Raw genomic sequence first — 19801 nt, forward strand, 5'->3', positions numbered from 1 at the left:
GGCTCTTGGTCTAGACTCCCGACGGCATTGTTCTTAACTTCTTCAACACTCTCAACCCCCCTCACCACGTTAAGGTGTGCATCCTACAGAGGGATGCAAAGCAAAGCAAAAATAAATAAATAAAAATATAGGAGATCAGAAAAATGAAAAAATATTGGAGGAAAAAGGAATCAGATAGTTAATGACCACAAGGGACCATACTTAAAATGAAACTAAAAAAGGAGAGGATTCCATCCCTAAAACACACACATGATGGATTTTCGGGATGAGCTAGTGATCTCTACTTGCATGTTTCTTTCCTTGCCCTCTCAACATGTGCAGGTAGCAACAACTACACTGAGACATCCCACTTCCATATAAATGTGGGTTTGACCACAAGCACCCTTCTGCCTCACCAGTCATCTACAGCCAATGAAGGAAAATAGCCTCAGTGGAAATGAAAACATCACTCACAGCATGCAGCCAAAGACTGCAGAAACTTTAACTGTTCTTCTTCGTACTATGAAGCCAGGTCCATTAGTCTTTACTGTCATTGCTGGAGCTTCACGGTGCTATAAAATCAGGAGACAGTTCAGATGGCTTCTTCCCTGCCAAGTATATTCATAAGGTTGAATAAGGTTAGCCAGTTGCTCATTGATCCACAATGGATCCTTCCACTGCAGTAGGGTGGTGATAAGCAGGGAAGAAATTTGAGCAGGCATGGGGAGACTCAAGCCTGGGGGCCCGAATGCAGCCCTCTAGGCTGTAGTCTATCTGGCTTCAGGACAAACCCCAGGCTATTTCTCCTCCCCAGGCCAGTATCCCCTCTGTCCAGGCTCTTTGGCTTTGCTCCACACCCTCTGTTAATGTTTTTGGCTAGCTTGGTTATCTCTTAGTTTGTGGTAATGCCTCTTGCTTTCCAGGATGGTTGATGGAGAGGTGGGGGATAAGTGTGTGTGTGTAGAAATGTCTGACTTTGGCATGTCTAGAATGTTGTTATGGTAAATCCAACAGATTTTTTCACTCATTTTTGCTTCTGGTCCTGCCTATTTTTATGCTGGCCCTGGCCCCAGAAGCCCCAAAGAGAGCATGTGGCCTTGGGCTGAAAAAGATTCCCCATGCATGGATTAGCAAGTATACTTTATAATTTATTATTATTTATTTAAAATATTTCTATCCCGCCCTTCCACCCTATATTATGGGCACTCAGGGTGGCTTACAAAAATAAAATCATACAATAAGCTCAAGATCACTGTATAGAGATGGATAAGTAGTATGAACTACAGCATCTTCCCATTCTATACTGAATGAATGAGTCCAAGGGGCAACTTGAGGCTGACAATACACAATAACGAAGATATTTTGCAAATTATTGGTTAAACTCGTACTGGCTATGAAGGATGATTATGTGGGAGCAAATCAGCAACAAATTTCTCCTTACATGAAACCACAACATAGAAAATTTACTCAGGCCATGTTGTTAGCAAGCATGTGCAATGGACTAGCTAAACACAGCTGACTAAAAGGAAGCAAAAATTTTATCAGTTTGCTAAGAATTATTTTATATATGAGAACTTTGTGTATGAGATCAACCACTCTCATACAGGGAATGCAGTTCTGATTAATTATGCATATTTATTTCATTTGTCTTCCATTTTTAATAAATGGTTCCAGTGACAATCTTTGTTACATATTAAGAAAAGTAACCCACAAATCTAAATAACAGTAACATTTAGATAAATGTAGTAGCCTTGTCCTTGAAAAATGTCACACTCAGGCAGCTACCATATGATTTCATTATGCTTCTAAAGTAGACTGATTACTCCTGTAAATGCTGATCTGAATAAATGAATGGCAAAGAATGATAGCTAACTCTTGTAGAACTTTCATCAACTGAGACCTCCAACAATCAAATATTTGGAGAATATTTCATTAAAGTTGAGAGGCAGAAAGTTACTGCAGTATGGATTGTCAATTATTAACAAAATATAGCCATTAACTACTTTTGAAATCAATATACTTCTAGATGATAGCATATTACCTGTGAGCAAATCAACAAAATAAACAGAGAAACTTAATTTCTGTTTCTTCTGCTGTTTTAAATATTTTGTATAACTTTCAATGCTACAATAGATTCAATGCATAGAACTAAGTGGAGAGACTAGGAGATGCGTGATGAGTCTCTTGATACCGTTTTTAAAAACCCTGAAATGCACCCAAAGGGGGCTGTAAATGACTGCAGCAGAGGACAATACTTTCTGCTCAGTTGGGTTTTTTTGATCAAAAAGATTCTACCCAACTGCTTTCTCTCCTTTGGGACAAAATATAGGGAGTCCCTCCTCATTTCAGTGAAGGTAAAGCTGCTGGGGGGGAGGGGGGATTTTAATCAGAAAAATTGCCCAAGAGAAAAGGAATTAAGCACCCCCTTTGCTCCTCCTCTGCTTCAATCATATTCTCAGACCCTTGTAGCTGCATTCAGAGAGACTGATCATGTATGCCAGGTCGGTGAATGGTAAAACAACGGCCATTCAGGATTTGATCCTGGATGAGCACGTCGACCTGGCTTGTATCACGGAGACCTGGTTGGATGAAGCTGGGGGGGGGGGGTAATCTCTCCCAGCTTTGCCCGCCAGGTTTCTCCATGCAACAGCAGGCGAGACCTGGGGGACGGGGAGGTGGAGTTGCAGTGATCTATCGTGATACCATCTCCCTGACCAGGTGCCCTCTCCCACAGTCTTCATGGTTCAAATGTGTATATTTGAAGTTGGGTGGCCAGGACAGAATAGGGATTCTGTTGGTGTACCGCCCACCCCGCTGCTCAACAGTCTCCCTTCCTGAGCTAGCCGGGGTGGTCTCGGGGTTGGTGTTGGAGTCCCCACGGCTTGTGGTATTGGGTGACTTCAACATCCACACCGAGACCACTGTCGGGAGTGGCTCAGGACTTCATGGCCTCCATGACAACCATGGGTCTGTCCCAAGTATTATCTGGCCCCACTCATGCCGCTGGCCACACTTTGGACCTTGTTTTCTGTGCGGGTTGGGATGATGGTGATCTTGGTGTGGAGGAACTCTTTGTAGTACCGTTGTCATGGACAGATCACTACCTGGTTGGGTTTAGACTCACTGGGACTCAGAACCTCTGCAGGGGTGGGGGACCGATTAGGATGGTCCGCCCCAGGAGACTGATGGATCTTGGGGATTTTCCTGTCACCTCGGCGGGCGATTCTGTCGAAGCCCTGGTTGACCTCTGGAATGGGGAAATGGCCAGGGCAGTGGACATGATCGCCCCAGAGCGTCCCCTCTCACGGAGTGGAGCCAAACCAGCTCCTTGGTTTACCAGGGAGCTGGCGGCGATGAAACGAATAAGACGGGGACTAGAGTGACGTTGGCGGAAGACTCAGAACGAGTCTGACCGAACACGGGCTAGAGCCTATTTGAAGGCCTACTCCGTGGCAGTGCGGGCAAAGAAGAAACTTTTCTTTTCTGCCACCATTGCGTCTGCAGGGAGCCGTCCAGCTGAGCTGTTTCGAGTGGTCAGGGGTCTTTTACATTCAGGCCCCCGAGAGGGTAATATAGACCACTCAACAGCCTGCTGTCAAGAGTTTGCACGGCACTTTGCAGATAAAGTCACTCAGATTCGCTCTGACTTGGACGCTAAAATTGATACAGTCTCAAGGGATGTAACCTTGGCTACTGTTTGTCCAATAACAATGGATTCTTTTCAATTTGTACAGCCCGAGGATGTGGACAAGATCCTTGGAGAGGCGAGAGCCACCACATGTTTGCTAGACCCTTGCCCTTCCTGGCTCATTAAGAGTGCCAGAGGGGGACTGGCCGACTGGGTGAGGGGAGTGGTAAATGCCTCTTTACAACAAGGCAGAATTCCAATGTGCCTAAAAGAGGCAGTTGTACAGCCTTTGTTGAAAAAGCCCTCCCTGCATCCCTCTATAATGGGAAATTATTGGCCAGTCTCCAATATTCCATTTCTGGGTAAGGTAATAGAGCGTGTGGTGGCTGCCCAGCTCCAGAGATTCTTGGATGAAATGGATTATCTTGACCCATTTCAATCTGGTTTCAGGCCCGGCTATGGGACAGAGACAGCTTTGGTCGCCTTGGTGGATGACCTACGCAGAGAGCTGGACAGGGGGAGTGTGTCCCTGTTGGTTCTACTGGACCTCTCAGCGGCTTTCGATACCATTGACCATGGTATCCTTCTGGGCCGCCTTGCTGGGATGGGACTTGGGGGCACTGTGTTGCAGTGGCTCGACTCCTTCCTGGAGGGACAAACCCAGAAGGTGGTGCTGGGGGATTCCTGTTCGACTCCTTGGCCATTGACAAAGGGGGTCCCTCAGGGCTCAGTTTTGTCCCCCATGTTATTTAACATCTACATGAAACCACTGGGAGAGGTTGTCCAGGGGTTTGGGGTTCAGTGTCATCAGTATGCGGATGACACCCAACTCTATTTTTCCTTTCCACCTAAAGCCAAGGAAGCTGTCCTGGTCCTAAACTGGTGCCTGGCATCAGTGATGGACTGGATGAGGGCGATCAAATTGAAATTAAATCCAGACAAGACAGAGGTGCTCCTGGTTAGTCGAAAGGCAAATCAGGGAATAGGGATTCAGCCTGTGCTGGATGGGGTTACACTCCCCCTGAAGATGCAGGTTCGCAGTTTGGGTGTGCTCCTGGACTCAGCTTTGAACTTGGAGGCCCAGGTCTCTGCAGTGGCCAGGAGTGCTTTTGCCCAGTTAAGACTGGTGCGCCAGCTGCGCCCGTTCCTGGAGATGCCTGATTTGATTACAGTGATGCATGCCTTAGTTACATCCCGTTTAGATTACTGTAACACGCTCTACGTGGGGCTGCCTTTGAAGACTGTTCGGAAACTTAAACTGGTACAAAGAGCTGCAGCCAGAGTGCTAACTGGGGCTGGTTACAGGGAACATACAACCCCCTTGTTACGACAGCTCCACTGGCTGCCAGTTTGTTTCCGGTCACAATTCAAAGTGCTGGTTTTGACGTATAAAGCTCTATACGGCCTAGGTCCAGGGTATTTATCAGACCGTATCTCCCCATATGAGCCTGCCTGGGCCCTGAGATCTTCAGGAGAGGCCCTTCTCTCAGTCCCAACACCTTTGCAAGCATGATTGGTGGGGACACAAGATAGGGCCTTCTCAGTGGCTGCCCCCAGGTTCTTGAACTCTCTTCCTAGGGAAGCACGAATGGCCCCTTCCTTGCTATCCTTCCGTTGGCAGGCAAAGACTTTTTTATTCCGACAGGCTTTTGGACTAGAAGATGTTTAAGATAGGGCCTCATAAAGTCTGTTGTATTGTTCTATGGTCCTATTCTTAATGTTTTAAATTGTTTTAGTATCTTAAGTGTATGTTTCATGATTTTAATGTTACAAATAGTTTAATTCTATTTTAATTGTATATTTTTGTATGTTTTTTACCTATGTGTAGTTTTTATTTGTAAGCCGCCCTGAGTTCCAGTTTTGGAAAAAGGGCGGGGTAAAAATAAAGACTCATTCATTCAGACTCATTCATCTCATAAAGGCACATCTAGTTTGGCTATATAAATGCATTAAACTGAAAAAAGAAGGCTGATGTTTCCAGTCTGTCATTCTAAACCAGGAATATAAGATATGAAAGTTTTGGTGGCAAAGTGGAGCACTTATGACATTCAAGATCATGGCATATACAATTAGTGTTTTAAAAAGTTGATGTATATGGGAAATTTGGTTGAACTTTTTAGGCGGCTGTCAGCTCAGAGCCTTTTAGCCACCCAACAGCAAACTTTCACCTGCTTATGTTCATGCTTCATTTTCTGTAATTGCAGGCTTTAAAAGCTTCCCACATCTACTAATAATTAGATATCATTCTTGAAATATATTAACATTCATTTATTATGGTCAAAGCACAGCAAATAAAGAACGCTTAAAAAGCAAGTCTTCTGGGCATGTAGCTGTACATTACTCACACAGAGAATTTCCTTATTTATATATTCCTTATTTAATTATTTAATTTATATCTCACCCATCCTCCCAGTAGGAGCCCAGGTCGGCAAACAAAAACACTAAAACCTGTCTAAAACATCATAAAAACAGATTTTAAAATATATTAAAACAAAACATCTTTAAAAACATATTAAAACAAAACATTTTTTTTTAAAAAAAGCTTTAAACACATCTTAAAAAGCAATTCTAACACAGACAATGACTGGGATAAGGTCTTAAAGGCTTAAAAGGCTTGTTGAAAGAGGAAGCTCTTCAGTAGGCACCAAAAAGATAACAGAGATGGCTCCTGTCTAATATTTAAACAGAGGGAATTCCAAAGAGTAGGTGCCACTACACTAAAGGTCCGCTTCCTATGTTGTGCAGAACGGACCTCCTGAGAAGATGGTATCTGCAAGCCCTTACCTGCAGAGCGTAGTGATCGACTGGTTATATAATGGATAAGACGATCTTTCATGTAACCTGGTCCTAAACTGTGTAGTAGGGCTTTGTACACCAAAACTAGAACCTTGAACTTAACTTGGCAGGTAATGGGCAGCCAGTGCAATTCTCTCAACAGTGGGATGAGATTCTCTCAATGTCGGAGATACCCTGCTTCAGTGAGAAGTCACACCACAACATTTTGCACTAGTTGCAGCTTATGGACCAACCTCAAGGGCAGCCCCACATAGAGCACATTACAGTAATCCACTCTGGAGTTTACCAGTGCATGGATAACAGTGGTCAGGCTATCCTGGTCCAGAAACGGCCACAGCTGTCTTACCAGCCGAAGCTGGTAAAAGGCACTCCTAGCAACTGAGGTCACCTGGGCCTCTAGTGATAAAGATGGATCCAGGAGCACCCCCAAACTATGAACCTGCTTTCTCAGAGGGAGTATGACCCCATCCAAAACAGGCAACTGACCAATTATCTGAACTTGGGAACCACCAACCCACAGTGCCTCCATCTTGCAAGGACTCAGATTCAGTTTACTGGCCCTCATCCAGCCCACCACAGAGTCCAGGCACCAGTCCAGGATTTGCATGGCCTCTCCTGATTCAGATGTTACAGAGAAATAGAGCTTCTCACTCTGAAGGCACCTGCTGACTTCCTCCTATCATTCAGTTCACTGTGCAGGCTCTTACTCTGTGTGCCATATGCCCTCCCCACTACCAATCTCCTCTAGATTGTTTTTTTTTTAAATAAAAAATAGAAGGGGGTAGTGCCCTCACCCCTGGGACTCCTTAAGGGGCTTCCCAATGGATGACCCCCTTCAGTGGCAACCCTGCCGGTGACAGACCTACAGCCCAAGTGCAGCCTTTTATGTCTCCTGACCCAGCCAGGATGCAGGAGACTGCAAGACTGATTGCAGCCCCTCTCTGGATTCAGGGTCAGGCAGAGGGTCCCAGTCCTTGCAGCACTCACTAGGGACTTGAGCTGTCTCAAGAGACAGCAATCCAGAGGAGTAAGCAAGCAAGCAAGCAAACACCCAGATGCTCAAGTACTCACCCCCAGGGCAGGTCTTCTCCACTCCCCAGTGCTACAGCTGATATTATTAATGAGTCACTTTCCTTACAAAGCACCCCAAAATGACTTACAACTAGTTGCCCCAAATTATATGTCTACTTAAAATGAAGTCTAGGTGTGTTCAATAGGACTTATTCCTAGGTAAGTGTGTGTACGTTTGCAGCATAGGATACTTTAGCTTAATTTAGAGAGTTAGGAAATATCTAGTTTCCACATAAGTGCAATGACCCATTTCAGATGGTGTCTTCCTATGTGAATGATCTTCAGTGAGTCTTGGGCTTACACACTTCCCTCTCCTCCACCACCTTTGTTTGCTCCAAGAGAAAGAGATTGGAAGTTTTGCCTTCTGCTTTTAAACTAACCACAGTTCCCTACGACATTCAACCTCAGAGAACTGTTGTTTGTTTAAAACTCTTAGAGCAAGCCAGGATCAAACTATGCTTTTAACAATCTATAGTTCTTGGAGTTCAGATGTCATGGGGTTAGTTTAAAACTAAAAGCTTCCAATCTGATCCACTAGTGTGTGAAAAGGAGGAGAGAGGATGGGAAGTGTGAGATCCCTAGTCTTGCCATAGCTCAGTCATGTAGCAGGACATCATGGTTTTCTGTATATCTTAACTGTCCCAAAGTGAACTTTTCTCACTTCAAGAAAACAAGCACATAGGCAAATATGACAATCTCAAGAAGGTGGGTTTTAGAGACATACAAGGCCCCTCTAAATAGTGTTCAACTTCATACATTTAAAATTCACTTACATGAAATGATTCCGTTGCTACAACCACATAAAGGAAAAATATACTAGGTGAGGCATCCATGCCGGTGCCTGATCTCTACAAGACATCATTCTTGCTCTACCTCTTTTGTAGGAGAGAAATAGTGTGACCAGGGTTTCCAGAGAATGCATATTTAAACTGGCTTTTACATTACTCTTCTCACATTACTGTGATGATGAAGCTGCTCTGTGGGCTTTCGAACCAGAAAAGTAATATGCATTATTGTTAGGATCTATCCTCATGAATAGCTAATCAGTGCTGGCTTTTAAGTGGTATCTGCACTCATATGACCGCCTTAACATTTTGCACTTGTGGCTTGAAGTTAACATAGCTTAACTCAAAACTACAGCTGCCAACTGCTGAAAGGTTTATGACAATTCACTTCTTTTGAGTAGCTCCAGAAACGGTGGAAAAAGTTGACAGATCTGAGTTCCTGCCCATAAGTCATGTTAGGTTCCATGCATCGTTCAAGCTATGGTAGCAATTAAAATTATATTTTTTTTAAAAAAAGAAAAAAGATTAAAAATAAACTGATTTTCTCTAATCCACAAACACCTTCAGCCCCAGCCAGAATCTGGTTACCAAAGAAGGATCCTTATCAGGCTAACATATTTATCAAGGCTTAAGATTTTGTAGACAAAAAACTACTGTACTTGCATGATGTAAATGTATTGGATATTATATACTCGCATGGACCAATGGGGGATATAAAATGAGATTAAAAGAATAAAGGATCATATTTTGAAATCAGAGATGAAGTGCATTAGTCAATTGAAGTTAGCAACATTCAATCACTAGGTGTTCACTGGATTAATAAACATGCTACAAGAATCTAGATTTTGTTATTCTTCTGACATTTCCTCTATGCAATATACCATGTGCCATTCTGCCTGCCCTGATGCCTTGAATATCAACTCAGTTTCCTATATTGTGCAGAATGAACCTCCTGATAAGATGGTATCTGCAGGAGGCCTCACCTGCAGAGCGCAGTGATTGACTGGGTACATAAGGGGTAAGACAGTCTTTCAAGTATCCTGGTCCTGAGCTGTATAGGGCTTTGTACACCAAAACTAGAACCTTGAACTTGGCCTGGTAGCAAATGGGCAGCACAGAAAGCAAGAACTGTTTGCACTATGGCAGCTGAAACATTTGTATAGGATTATGCAGCTCAAGAAAGTTACCTAGATACAAAGAGAAATAGGAACTAACAAAATATTCAATAGGAGTATAAGTAGATCAGATACTGAAAAGAGACAGAAGTGAACCACAATATATCTTGAGTTTCTATAGAACAGATGTCATTACACAATTGCTTCAGAAACTTTCATAAAACGTTAATAATATTATTTTTTCCTTTAAAAGATTATTTCAATAAGCTTTTACAGCAAGGATAAGGAAGGTATAGCATGTGGAAGAAGTGGTACCAGAATGAATCCTTCAAATACATTTTATGAATATGGGGTGGGAGGGTAGGGAGTTATACTCATATACACATAGTATATAAACACACAGAGTAAGGGAGATTAAGCCAGCTGATTTTGCCCCACAAACCCTCCTGAGGATCCACCAACTCCTAGGAGAAGCTTTTCAGGCATTTAGGGGGTGGAAATATGGAAGAGAGGTCAGGTAAGCCCCACTGCATAATTGGTCTTAAACTTGCTTTACCTTTTTGGAAACAATCTAGTATTCTTAAAGACGTAAAATATTAGGCAGAGAAAATTTATTACTTACTTTGATCAGTAATGACTGTTCGAGCCTCTTGATTGCTGGTTTTATTTTTCAGATTCTGTGCTGCTGTTATTAACTCTTCCAGTTGTGGGCGCCTTTGTTCCAAGTCCTGTAGTGTTGCCTAAAAGCATAAACAGATATTTATATACACCATGTTTATATTCAAAACATATGTGTCACCAGTCTAATAAACTAGAAGAGTATCTTCAATGGATGCTCTGTGGGGAAAAGCAAACAATTCAACCACCAACAAGATTCAATTTCATAAACAAATTTGTATTATATTTTCATTTAAAGAAAATACCCAAACATATATACAAAAGATAATCATGATATATATGTGTCTCAGTGTCCTGATTTGTTGAGCAAGGTGTAGGATTAAGCCAATTGCACAGAACAAGGAAGGATGTACAACCCAGTACCAGATGCATCAGCAAGCTGGCCAACTACTGAAGAACTTTGCTAAGCATTAACCATAGTAGAAAACCAATCAGCTTTTTAAGTAGGAATGGTGATGAGAAACAGCCTTGGACTACATGAAATAACAATCCAATCAGCCTGTTGACATGAGAAATAATATGATTATCAGTTATACAAGAGACATAAAGTACGGATTTAAAAGACATGATATTAGACCAACTCTAGTTGTATAAAAATGTTCTGCAAGTTTGCTAACTGCAAAAGAATCTCCTTTGGTGACATCTTCACCTATTTTATAAAACTCAGTTTTTTAGGCCATCTACACAATGATTTGTAAGTTCTGCTATCAGATTGTTCCTATCATTACATTATAAATGTGTTCTACTAACTGAAGATTAGGGCTTAAATTTTCTGGAAATCTCAATGTTGACCTCACCAATACATATTTTTTTCTAATTCATGAGCTCAATGAGAAACAAATTATCTTTTACTAGTTCCACTAAAAATAAAAACAATTATTGCATATTATATACATAATAACCATTATTATATGCATTATATTATATGTATACAGACTTCAGGATTCCTCAAGTAACCAGCACATAAAAAGATACATAATGCATATAACTGTATAAAAATACTTAATACTCATAAAATTATGCTGCGGAAATATAGTACCACATGAGGCTTGACTGTTGTATAAATATTATACATCTAACTATATAATATTTTTGTAAGGCATCACACTATAGTCATGTGGCAGCCTTCTAACTACAGGAACATGGCAGTGGCAGCCAAAGGTGGTGACTAAGTGAAGTGGGAGGGTGAGCGGAGATCTGAGACTGGGCAGACAGTGTCAGTGCAAGCGGGCAGCAGCAGTGAGGGGGGTGAGAGAGGAAGGAGGCTGTGGGGCAGGCAAGTGGGCAAGGAGGTGACAGCGGACAGAGAGTAGGAGAATGAATGGCTTTTTGCTGCTACCACTGAGGCCAGCAGTTGAGCAAGGAGGGAGGGAAGTGGGCAGGCAGATGAGCAGGGAGGTGAGGCTGGGCAGAGTGATAGAATGTATGGCATTTTGCTGCTGCCACTGAGGCCAAGGCTGGAAATCAATGGAGAGAGGGTGGGTGGGGAGGCAACACTGGATAATAAGTGGTGGGCAGAATTCTGGTCGAGCCACATAGTGACAGGCTGGGACAGTCTTCCTGTGGAGTTCCCCTCTGGGGGAGAAGTGCCTTAGTCTGGGGGGGTGGCTTGGCAACCTGGGGGAGGCAGAGGTGACATATATAAATAAGGCTAACATTCATAAAATCTTGTATAAGACAATCATGTATTATAATAAAATGTCTTTTGGCTGAACAAATTCCAAATGCGTTTCAACCATTTTTGGTCTTCTTCAATGGGAGTAGTGAATTTTTATTATCAGCTAAGTACTGTTATGTTCCTTTGGCATTCCTGGGTTATACAAACAGTAAGTGCAACCTGCAGACAAAACAGAGAACAAATGCGGCCAACTATAGTATAATATTGCATATATAAAAAAAGAGTGTAAAAGGTATAGATAAGTCTCCCTTTTTATTCAGAACACTCACTCACCTACACCTTTTCTATACAGATGTTGTCTTGTGCATTCAAATAAGACTGGAAAATGAATGTTAGGAATATAAGTAAATTATAGTAGAATGCAGTAAGAATGTATCACAATCAAGTTGAAATTGTCTCTTCGGATGATTAATCCTATGTCACTCACCCTTAATGATGCAAGCCTCTCTAATTCAATAAATTGCTTGTTAATCATCCAAAGAGACAATTTCAACTTAATTGTGATACATTTTAACTGCATTCTTTTATAATTTACTTTAGATTCCTAACATTCATTTTCCAGTCTTATTTGACTGCACAAGGCAACATCTGTATAGAAGAGACATTTGGTCTTACGGTGAAATTGGTCTTCTCTGTGCATGTCAACAGATGATATCAGGTGGGTAGCTAGCTCAACCTAGTGGTTAAAGGCAAAAGAGCACTGTTGAATTTTTTGCAGACCCTTCCTGGTCGAGTCCTGTTCTTGTTTCAGTTTCTCCATGGGAAGTCAATAAATGAGGAAAAGAATAGGAAGAACACACTAACAGAAGTAAACAACAGTACTCATACACTCTCTGCTAAAGGCCTATTTGTGCTTGCCATGGCAGCCCAGCCCTCCTAGGGAGTGGCCCTGATATCACCTTTTGACATGCACAGAGAAGACAGATTTCACAGTAAGACCAAAAGTCTCTTCTGTGCATGTAAAAGATGGTATCAGGTGGGACATACCAAAGCTGACCCATGCAGGGTGGGAATAACACTGGGCTGCAAAACTCTTGTGGTCTGAGAGGATGTGCTGCAGCACTCTCCTCTCAAAAGCTGCCTCAGTTGATGTATATGCGTCTATCTGTAATGTTTAACAAATGTATTAGGAGTGGCCCATGCAGCTGCCCTACAGATCTCTGTTAGAGGAGCATTGCATGAAAACGCTGATGTGGCCACTGCTCTTGTGGAGTGAGCCACTATGCTGGCTGGCCAGGCCAGTCTTAGCAAGGCATATGCTAAGGAGATGCATGCTTTGATCCATCTAGCTAACGTGGAAGTGGAAACCTTGTTCCCCAGAGGCGATGGGGGAAAAGACACAAATTATCTGTTTTCCTAAATGGCTTAGAAATATATACTTTAAGGGCTCTCCTCACATCAAGTGAGTGCCACGCCTTCTCTGTGGGATGAACCGGATTTGGACAGAAGGATGGCAGTATCAGTTCCTATTGGCAGTGGAAGGTGGACAGGACCTTGGAATGAAACGAAGGGACTGTGCAAAGGACTACTCTATTCTTATGAAACACACACAAACTTTTATGCACAGACAGGGCATTCAGCTCAGACACCCTATGGGCCAAAGTAATGGCCACAAGAAACAACACCTTAAAGGACAGGAGATGAAGAGGAATTGACTTAAAGGCTCGAATGGAGGTTTTTGAAGGGCTGTTAACACTTTGTGCAGATCCCAGGTAGGGTAGAAGTGAACTGTAGGTTGCGCTGATAAGGTTGCCCCCCTAAGTAAACGCTTGATAAAAGGATGAGAGCCGAGTGCATTGTCCGGGGATGGAAAGAACGCTGAAAGTACCTCCTGTCATCCCTTTTCCTGGAGGACGGCATTGACTTTCTCTTTTCCTTTGATTCAAAAACGTTTGCTAGGGCATCATCTCTGAATAGCTGGATACTGAATATTGAGGGAGCTGTTGCTGCTCAGATTGAGAGTGCACTAGCCTCATGTATCCTTCAAATACCCTGATCCATTTTACGATCTGTGGCATCTTTCAGATGAGCATCCGAGTCAAAGATGGATTCAGTAAATTCACAATGGCAGCGTCTAGCAGCGGGACCTTCATAGAATTATAGAATCATAGAATAGTAGAGTTGGAAGGGGCCTATACGGCCATCAACTCCAACCCCCTGCGCAATGCAGGAATTCAAATCAAAGCATTCCTGACAGATGGCTGTCCAGCTGCCTCTTGAATGCCTCCAGTATGAGAGAACCCACTATCTCTCTAGGTAATTGGTTCCATTGTTGTATGGCTCTAACAGCTAGGATGTTTTTTCTGATGTCCAGTTGCAATCTGGCTTCCTGCAACCTGAGCCCATTATTCCGTGTCCTGCACTCTGGGAAGATCGAGAAGAGATCCCGGCCCTCCTTCTAGGTGACAACCTTTCATGTACTCGAAGAGTGCTATCATATCTCCCCTCAGTCTTCTCTTCTTCAGGCTAAACATGCCCAGTTCTTTCAGTCTCTCCTCATAGAGCTTGGTTTCCAGTCCCCTTATCATCTTTGTTGCTCTCCTCTGAACCTGTTCCAGTTTGTCTGCATCCTTTTTGAAGTGCAGAGACCAGAACTGGATGCAGTATTCAAAATGAGGCCTAACCAGTGCTGAATAGAGGAGAACTAGTACTTCACGCGATTTGGAAACTATACTTCTGTTAATGCAGCCTAATATAGCATTTGCCTTTTTTGCAGCCACATCACACTGTTGGCTCATATTCAGCTTGTGATCAACAACAATTCCAAGATCCTTCTCACATGTCGCACTGCTGAGCCAAGTATCCCCCATCTTATAACTGTGCATTTGGTTTCTTTTTCGTACGTGTAGAACTTGGCATCTATCCCTGTTGAATTGCATTCTGTTGTTTACAGCCCAATGCTCCAGCCAATCAAGGTCCCTTTGAATTTTGTTTCTGTCTTCCACGGTATTAGCTATGCCCCCCCTTTGTATCATCTGCAAATTTGATAAGCATGCTTTGTACCTCCTCATCCAAGTCGTTAATAAAAATGTTAAAGGGCACTGGGCCCAGGACTGAGCCCTGTGGTACCCCACTCGTTACTTCCGCCCAGTTTGAGAAGGAACCATTGATAAGCACTCTTTGAAGACGATTCTGGAGCCAACTGTGGATCCACCTGATAGTTGTTCCATCCAACCCACATTTAGCTAGCTTGCTCATCAGAATATCATGGGGCACTTTGTCAAAAGCTCTGCTGAAGTCGAGATATAGTATGTCTACAGCATTCTCACAGTCTACAAGGGAGGTTACCCAATAAAAAAATGAGATGAGATTAGTTGGGCAGGATTTGTTCTTCATAAATGCATGTTGGCTCCTAGTAATCACTGCATTGTTTTCAAGGTGCTTACAGATTGACTGCTTTATCATCTGCTCCAGAGTTTTTCCAGGGATTGATGTTAGGCTGACTGGTCTGTAGTTCCCCAGTTCCTCCTTCTTGCCCTTTTTGAAGTTAGGGACAACATTAGCTCTCCTCCAGTCATCCGGCACTTCACCGGTCCTCCATGATTTCACAAAGATAATAGACAGCGGTTCTGAGAGTTCTTCAGCCAGTTCCTTCAATACTCTAGGATGCAGTTTATCGGGCCCTGGAGATTTGAACCCGTTCAAAGTGATTAGGTATTCCTTGACCGTTTGTCTATCAATCTCAAGCTCCAATCCTGCCCCTTCTACTTCATGTTTCCCAGGAGGGTCATAGACCCTTTTTTGGGAGAAGACTGAGCCAAAGTAGGAATTGAGCACTTCTGCCTTTTCTTTGTCATCTGTTATCATTTTGCCATCCTCATTGAGTAGCTGTGCCACCATTTCTTTTCTCTGTCTTTTACTATGGATGTACCTGAAGAAAGCTTTTTTGTTGCTTTTAGCATCCCTCACTAGCCTCAGCTCATTCTCAGCTTTAGCATTCCTGACACCATCCCGGCAATTCCGTGATACCTGCCTGTACTCTTCCTTTGTGGCCTGGCCTTCTTTCCACTTCCTGTATATGTCCTTTTTTGTTTTCAGGTCATCTCTAAGCTTTTTGTGAAGCCACATTGTCGTCTTCTGCTGTTTCCCTCCTTTTTTCCTTGTTGGAATTGCTTGCCATTGCGCTTTTAGAATTTCCTTTTCCCCCTTCAGTTGGTCCATGATGTGTTGCTCCAGCATATAATATTTGTTGGCAATTGAGACTGACTTCTTGCATTGTAATGGAATGTCGAACTCTGACTTGAGTACTTTGGGAAGTAGGGAAGGTACCTTCAGGACTCTAGACTTGGGTTTCAGGTCACCACTGAAACTCTGGAAGTAGAAGGGGCAGGAGGATCCTCTGCAGAGGTTAGCATCAGAGCTTCCATTGCCTTACACAGGAGGGGGAGGAAGTGTGGCCCCTCGAAAATCCTAGTGGTTGCAATCTCTTCAGATTCAGAATCCCCACTCCATTCCTCTTCATCCAGGATCATTAAGTCAGTGTCCAGGTTGAGAGGAGCATCATCTGGAGAGTGAAGGTGCCTGCCCTGAGCATTGGCATGAGGATCTGGAGATGCTGTGTTCCATGGTGGACAGGCATTGTTAGCTGTGTAGTCCACAGAGGGATCCTGCAGTTCCAGTCTTCTAGGAGGTGCCTGAGTGGGCAAAGGAGCTGCAGCTTCCTGTGATAGGGCCCACGAATGGGCCGATGATGCAGACAAGTCCCTGGCCAAGTCAATTAGGAGAGAGTCCCTGAGTTGTTCCTTTAACTGCTGAATCAATTGAGCTGAAAGGTGTAATTGAATTAGCTGAGTATGAGCACCAGAAATTTGTAGTCTGTGTCCCCCTGCCTCTTGGGTCTGTTGAAAAATTACTGGTTCCTCAAAAAGCCTGTAAATGGTTCAGGAGAGAAGCTGGTAGAAAAAATGGAACCCAAAGGGGGATGAGGAATATTGCTTTCTTCATCAGATAGGGGTTCTTGGTCCCTTTGGGATCTGCAGGTATCGCTGTGTGAGGCCTTCCCTGTTGATCCTGACTGCTGATCAGGGTCCTGCCTGTCTGTCCCAGTGGTCTTGCTGGAACAGGTGCCCTGCCTTCCCGAGCCACCCTGCCCGCCATAACCTGTGCCTCAGGCACCTCGTGCCTGCCGGTAGAGGGGTGGGCCACCAGAGGATATGAAGGAACTGGTCCCTGGAGGGATAGAGGTTCCAACGCTGAATTGGATGCTGGTGGGGGGGAAGCGGTTTCGTTCTCTTAGAGGGGTTATCTGATTTGCGGGTTGCTTTCCCCATGGGTGCAACATGCAGCGGGGCTTATGGGAGCAAAAGGCCTCAGGACAGTTCTTAGGAAACATGGGGGGCGGTGGAAAAATTCACGTTGGGCAAAAAGGCACCGCTGCCCTGCTTAAGTTGAGGCCTGTCAGGGGAGGTGCAACATCGCCTCCCTGCTTGGCACCTCCTCACTAGTCTGGTTGCAGGGAGGGAGATTCTAGGGATGGAGACTGCCGATCGCACATTTCTCCCATGGATGCGTGGGAAGAGGCCAGCTGCAGTCGTGAGGCCTGCAAGGCTGCAGTGCGATCCAGGTGGCACTGCTGTTCATGGGGAAGCTGCCAGAAGGAGCAGGTGGCTGCCACTGCCATTCCCACTCTGAAGGAGCTGAAGTAGGCTGCAAGGCTGGTGTGGGGGCTGCTAGGAGAGTGCACAGCTGCTGGTGACTGAGAGGGGGGAAACACCCCTCATGAAAACTCCATGCTGCGGCACTCCGGGAGAAACAAAAATGCCTTTTAAAAACTGGGGAGGGGGAACATGGATAAAAATACAAGTCAACAAGGAAAAACTAATATAGAAACACAGAATAATAAATAGAACAATTAGAACAAAGAATACAGGCCTGAAACGAAGCAGCAGAGACGGTCCAACCAAGCTTAGTGAAGGCAAAAGAGAAACTGAAACAAGAACAGCCTGCAAAAAATTCAACAGTGCTCTTTTGCCTTCAACCACTAGGTGGAGCTAGCTACCCACCTGATATCATCTTTTACATGCACAGGAGAAAAGGTGTAGGTGAATGAGTGTTATAAATAAAGGGAGACTTATCTATACCTTTTACACTCTTTTTTACAGAGCTTGGAAAAGTTACTTTTTTTAAACTACAACTCCCATCAGCCCCAGCCAGCATGGCCACTGGACTGGACTGATGGGAGTTGTAGTTCGAAAAAGTAACTTTTCCAAGCTCTACTTTTTAAATATATGCAATGTTATACTACAGTTGGCCACATTTGTTCTCTACTTTGTCTGTAGGTTGCACTTATTGTTTGTATAACCCAGGAATGCCAAATGAGCATAACAGCACTCAGCTGATGATAAAAAATCACTACTCCCACTGAAGAAGACCAGAAATAATTGAAATGCATTTGGGATTTGTTCAGCCAAAAGACATTTTATTATAATACATGATTGTCTTATACAAGGTAATTTTTATATATATAATACATTTTAATGCATTAGAAAAACCTGCCACTAAGACTTGTATAGATAAGGAATTTGTTCAGTCATGTCCTATGACTGCTGGCCATTCAAACAACACAAAATCACATCAATGTTTGAATAGATCAATTACTAGCCCAATTGACTTCTTCCAAGTCAGAGCAACCTTCCTGTGCAGCTCACCTGGGGTGGGTGTGAGAGGTGCCTTGGTGACCTCAGGAGGGGGGGAAGGTCTTTTGACAACCTGGGGGAGAAGGAAAGCTGCCTTGCCAACTTGGGGGAGGAGGATTGGTGTGCAAAGTATACAGGGGCTGAGGTCTTAGTATAATACACATTTTTAGTATCATTTTGCATATAATTTTCAACTTAGATACAAGCAGGTACTTGATCAAAGAGAAAGTCCAATGCAGGCAAACTTTGATCAGGTCACAACTGCCAAATTTCATGTATAAATTCATTTCAAATTGATTGCTCTTCTACTTCTAGTGGAAATGGGAAGGGTAGGAGAAGCTCATTGGTTTTATGTACTCATTACTAATAAGGAATCTAGCAGGAACTTTGTTTTTCCTTAAAATAGAAAGAACTGAAAAAGTTGGGGATAGTATGGTGATAAAAAATGGATTTATTTACAAATTTATCCTGGAAATAGTACAGTGATGAGTATTGTCTAGTCAAACATTGCAGTTGTACCCACCTTTAATCCTCATTTTGAGGGAAATCATTTTGTTTCTTCGTCACCCGTACTTTCATAACTTATGCATTTAAGTAAGCTAGTCATTCAGAATGCCAAGATTGTGAAACACTATGATCCAACAGCAAACATCTCTCTCTCTCTCTCTCTCTGTGTGTGTGTGTGTGTGTGTTTAATGTGAAACTAATGCTACTTAAGACATTTTCCATATTTGTGGTTACAAGGGAAATCCAATTTTCAGGTTCCTAACTTTTATAGATTATTTACACAAAAATGTGGTTGAGATATGGAACAAATTGCTGAAGTCAGCAACTGAATATGAATGTGAATCAACTAAGGAAAGGGGAACATGTGAAAAATTCCAAAACTAAGTGGAGTTGTAGATATGAAGTAAGGAATTTATATGAATTGCCTAGTAGTTGTGGGCAAATGCAATCTACAAAGTTGTTCTGCAAGCCTACCTATAAGCAAAAGATAGGCTATAATTCTATCATGGAGCATATTTACTTCAGTCAGTCACCAGTTATTCTATTTCCTTTATTGATTTATTGATAAAAAATTATCTATTGTTAAATTTTTTTACACATACAATAAAAAAAATCCAAAAGTGATATTTGCCGTTTCATTCCAACAGCTTACAACCAATAGCTTATAATAGTGGCTGTGCGCAGATGTAACACTAAGGCAATTATCTTGTTGAGGAGTAGACTTTAACAAAAGGAGATCCTGTGCTGCCAGGTGAGCATTCCATCTCTGTCTTTGATTTTAGAGTCTAGAAAAAGCCCATGGGTAATTGTGTAGCATAGGGGGAAACCAAGGAAAGTTGGGGGAAACCAAGGTGGGGGACCCATTAAGTTGGTCCGCTCTCGGAGGCTTATGGATCCTATTGGTTTTCAGACGGCTCTGGGAGTTTTTC

The 19801-nt window shown here is 43.1% G+C and overlaps 1 protein-coding gene across 13 annotated transcripts in view; it reads right to left on the bottom strand.

Moving 5' to 3' along the window:
* DMD (dystrophin) overlaps window positions 1-19801 on the bottom strand; it is a 2032119-nt gene that overhangs the window by 518156 nt on the left and 1494162 nt on the right. For all 13 annotated transcript variants that reach the window (XM_061627388.1, XM_061627390.1, XM_061627384.1 and 10 more), the window contains one exon: window positions 9997-10114. In XM_061627388.1, the coding sequence (XP_061483372.1) occupies window positions 9997-10114 (118 nt within the window). The remainder of the gene's footprint in view (window positions 1-9996; window positions 10115-19801) is intronic.

The sequence above is a fragment of the Rhineura floridana genome, chromosome 5 (genome assembly GCF_030035675.1).
Source record: "Rhineura floridana isolate rRhiFlo1 chromosome 5, rRhiFlo1.hap2, whole genome shotgun sequence".
Classification (NCBI taxonomy): Eukaryota; Metazoa; Chordata; class Lepidosauria; order Squamata; family Rhineuridae; genus Rhineura; species Rhineura floridana.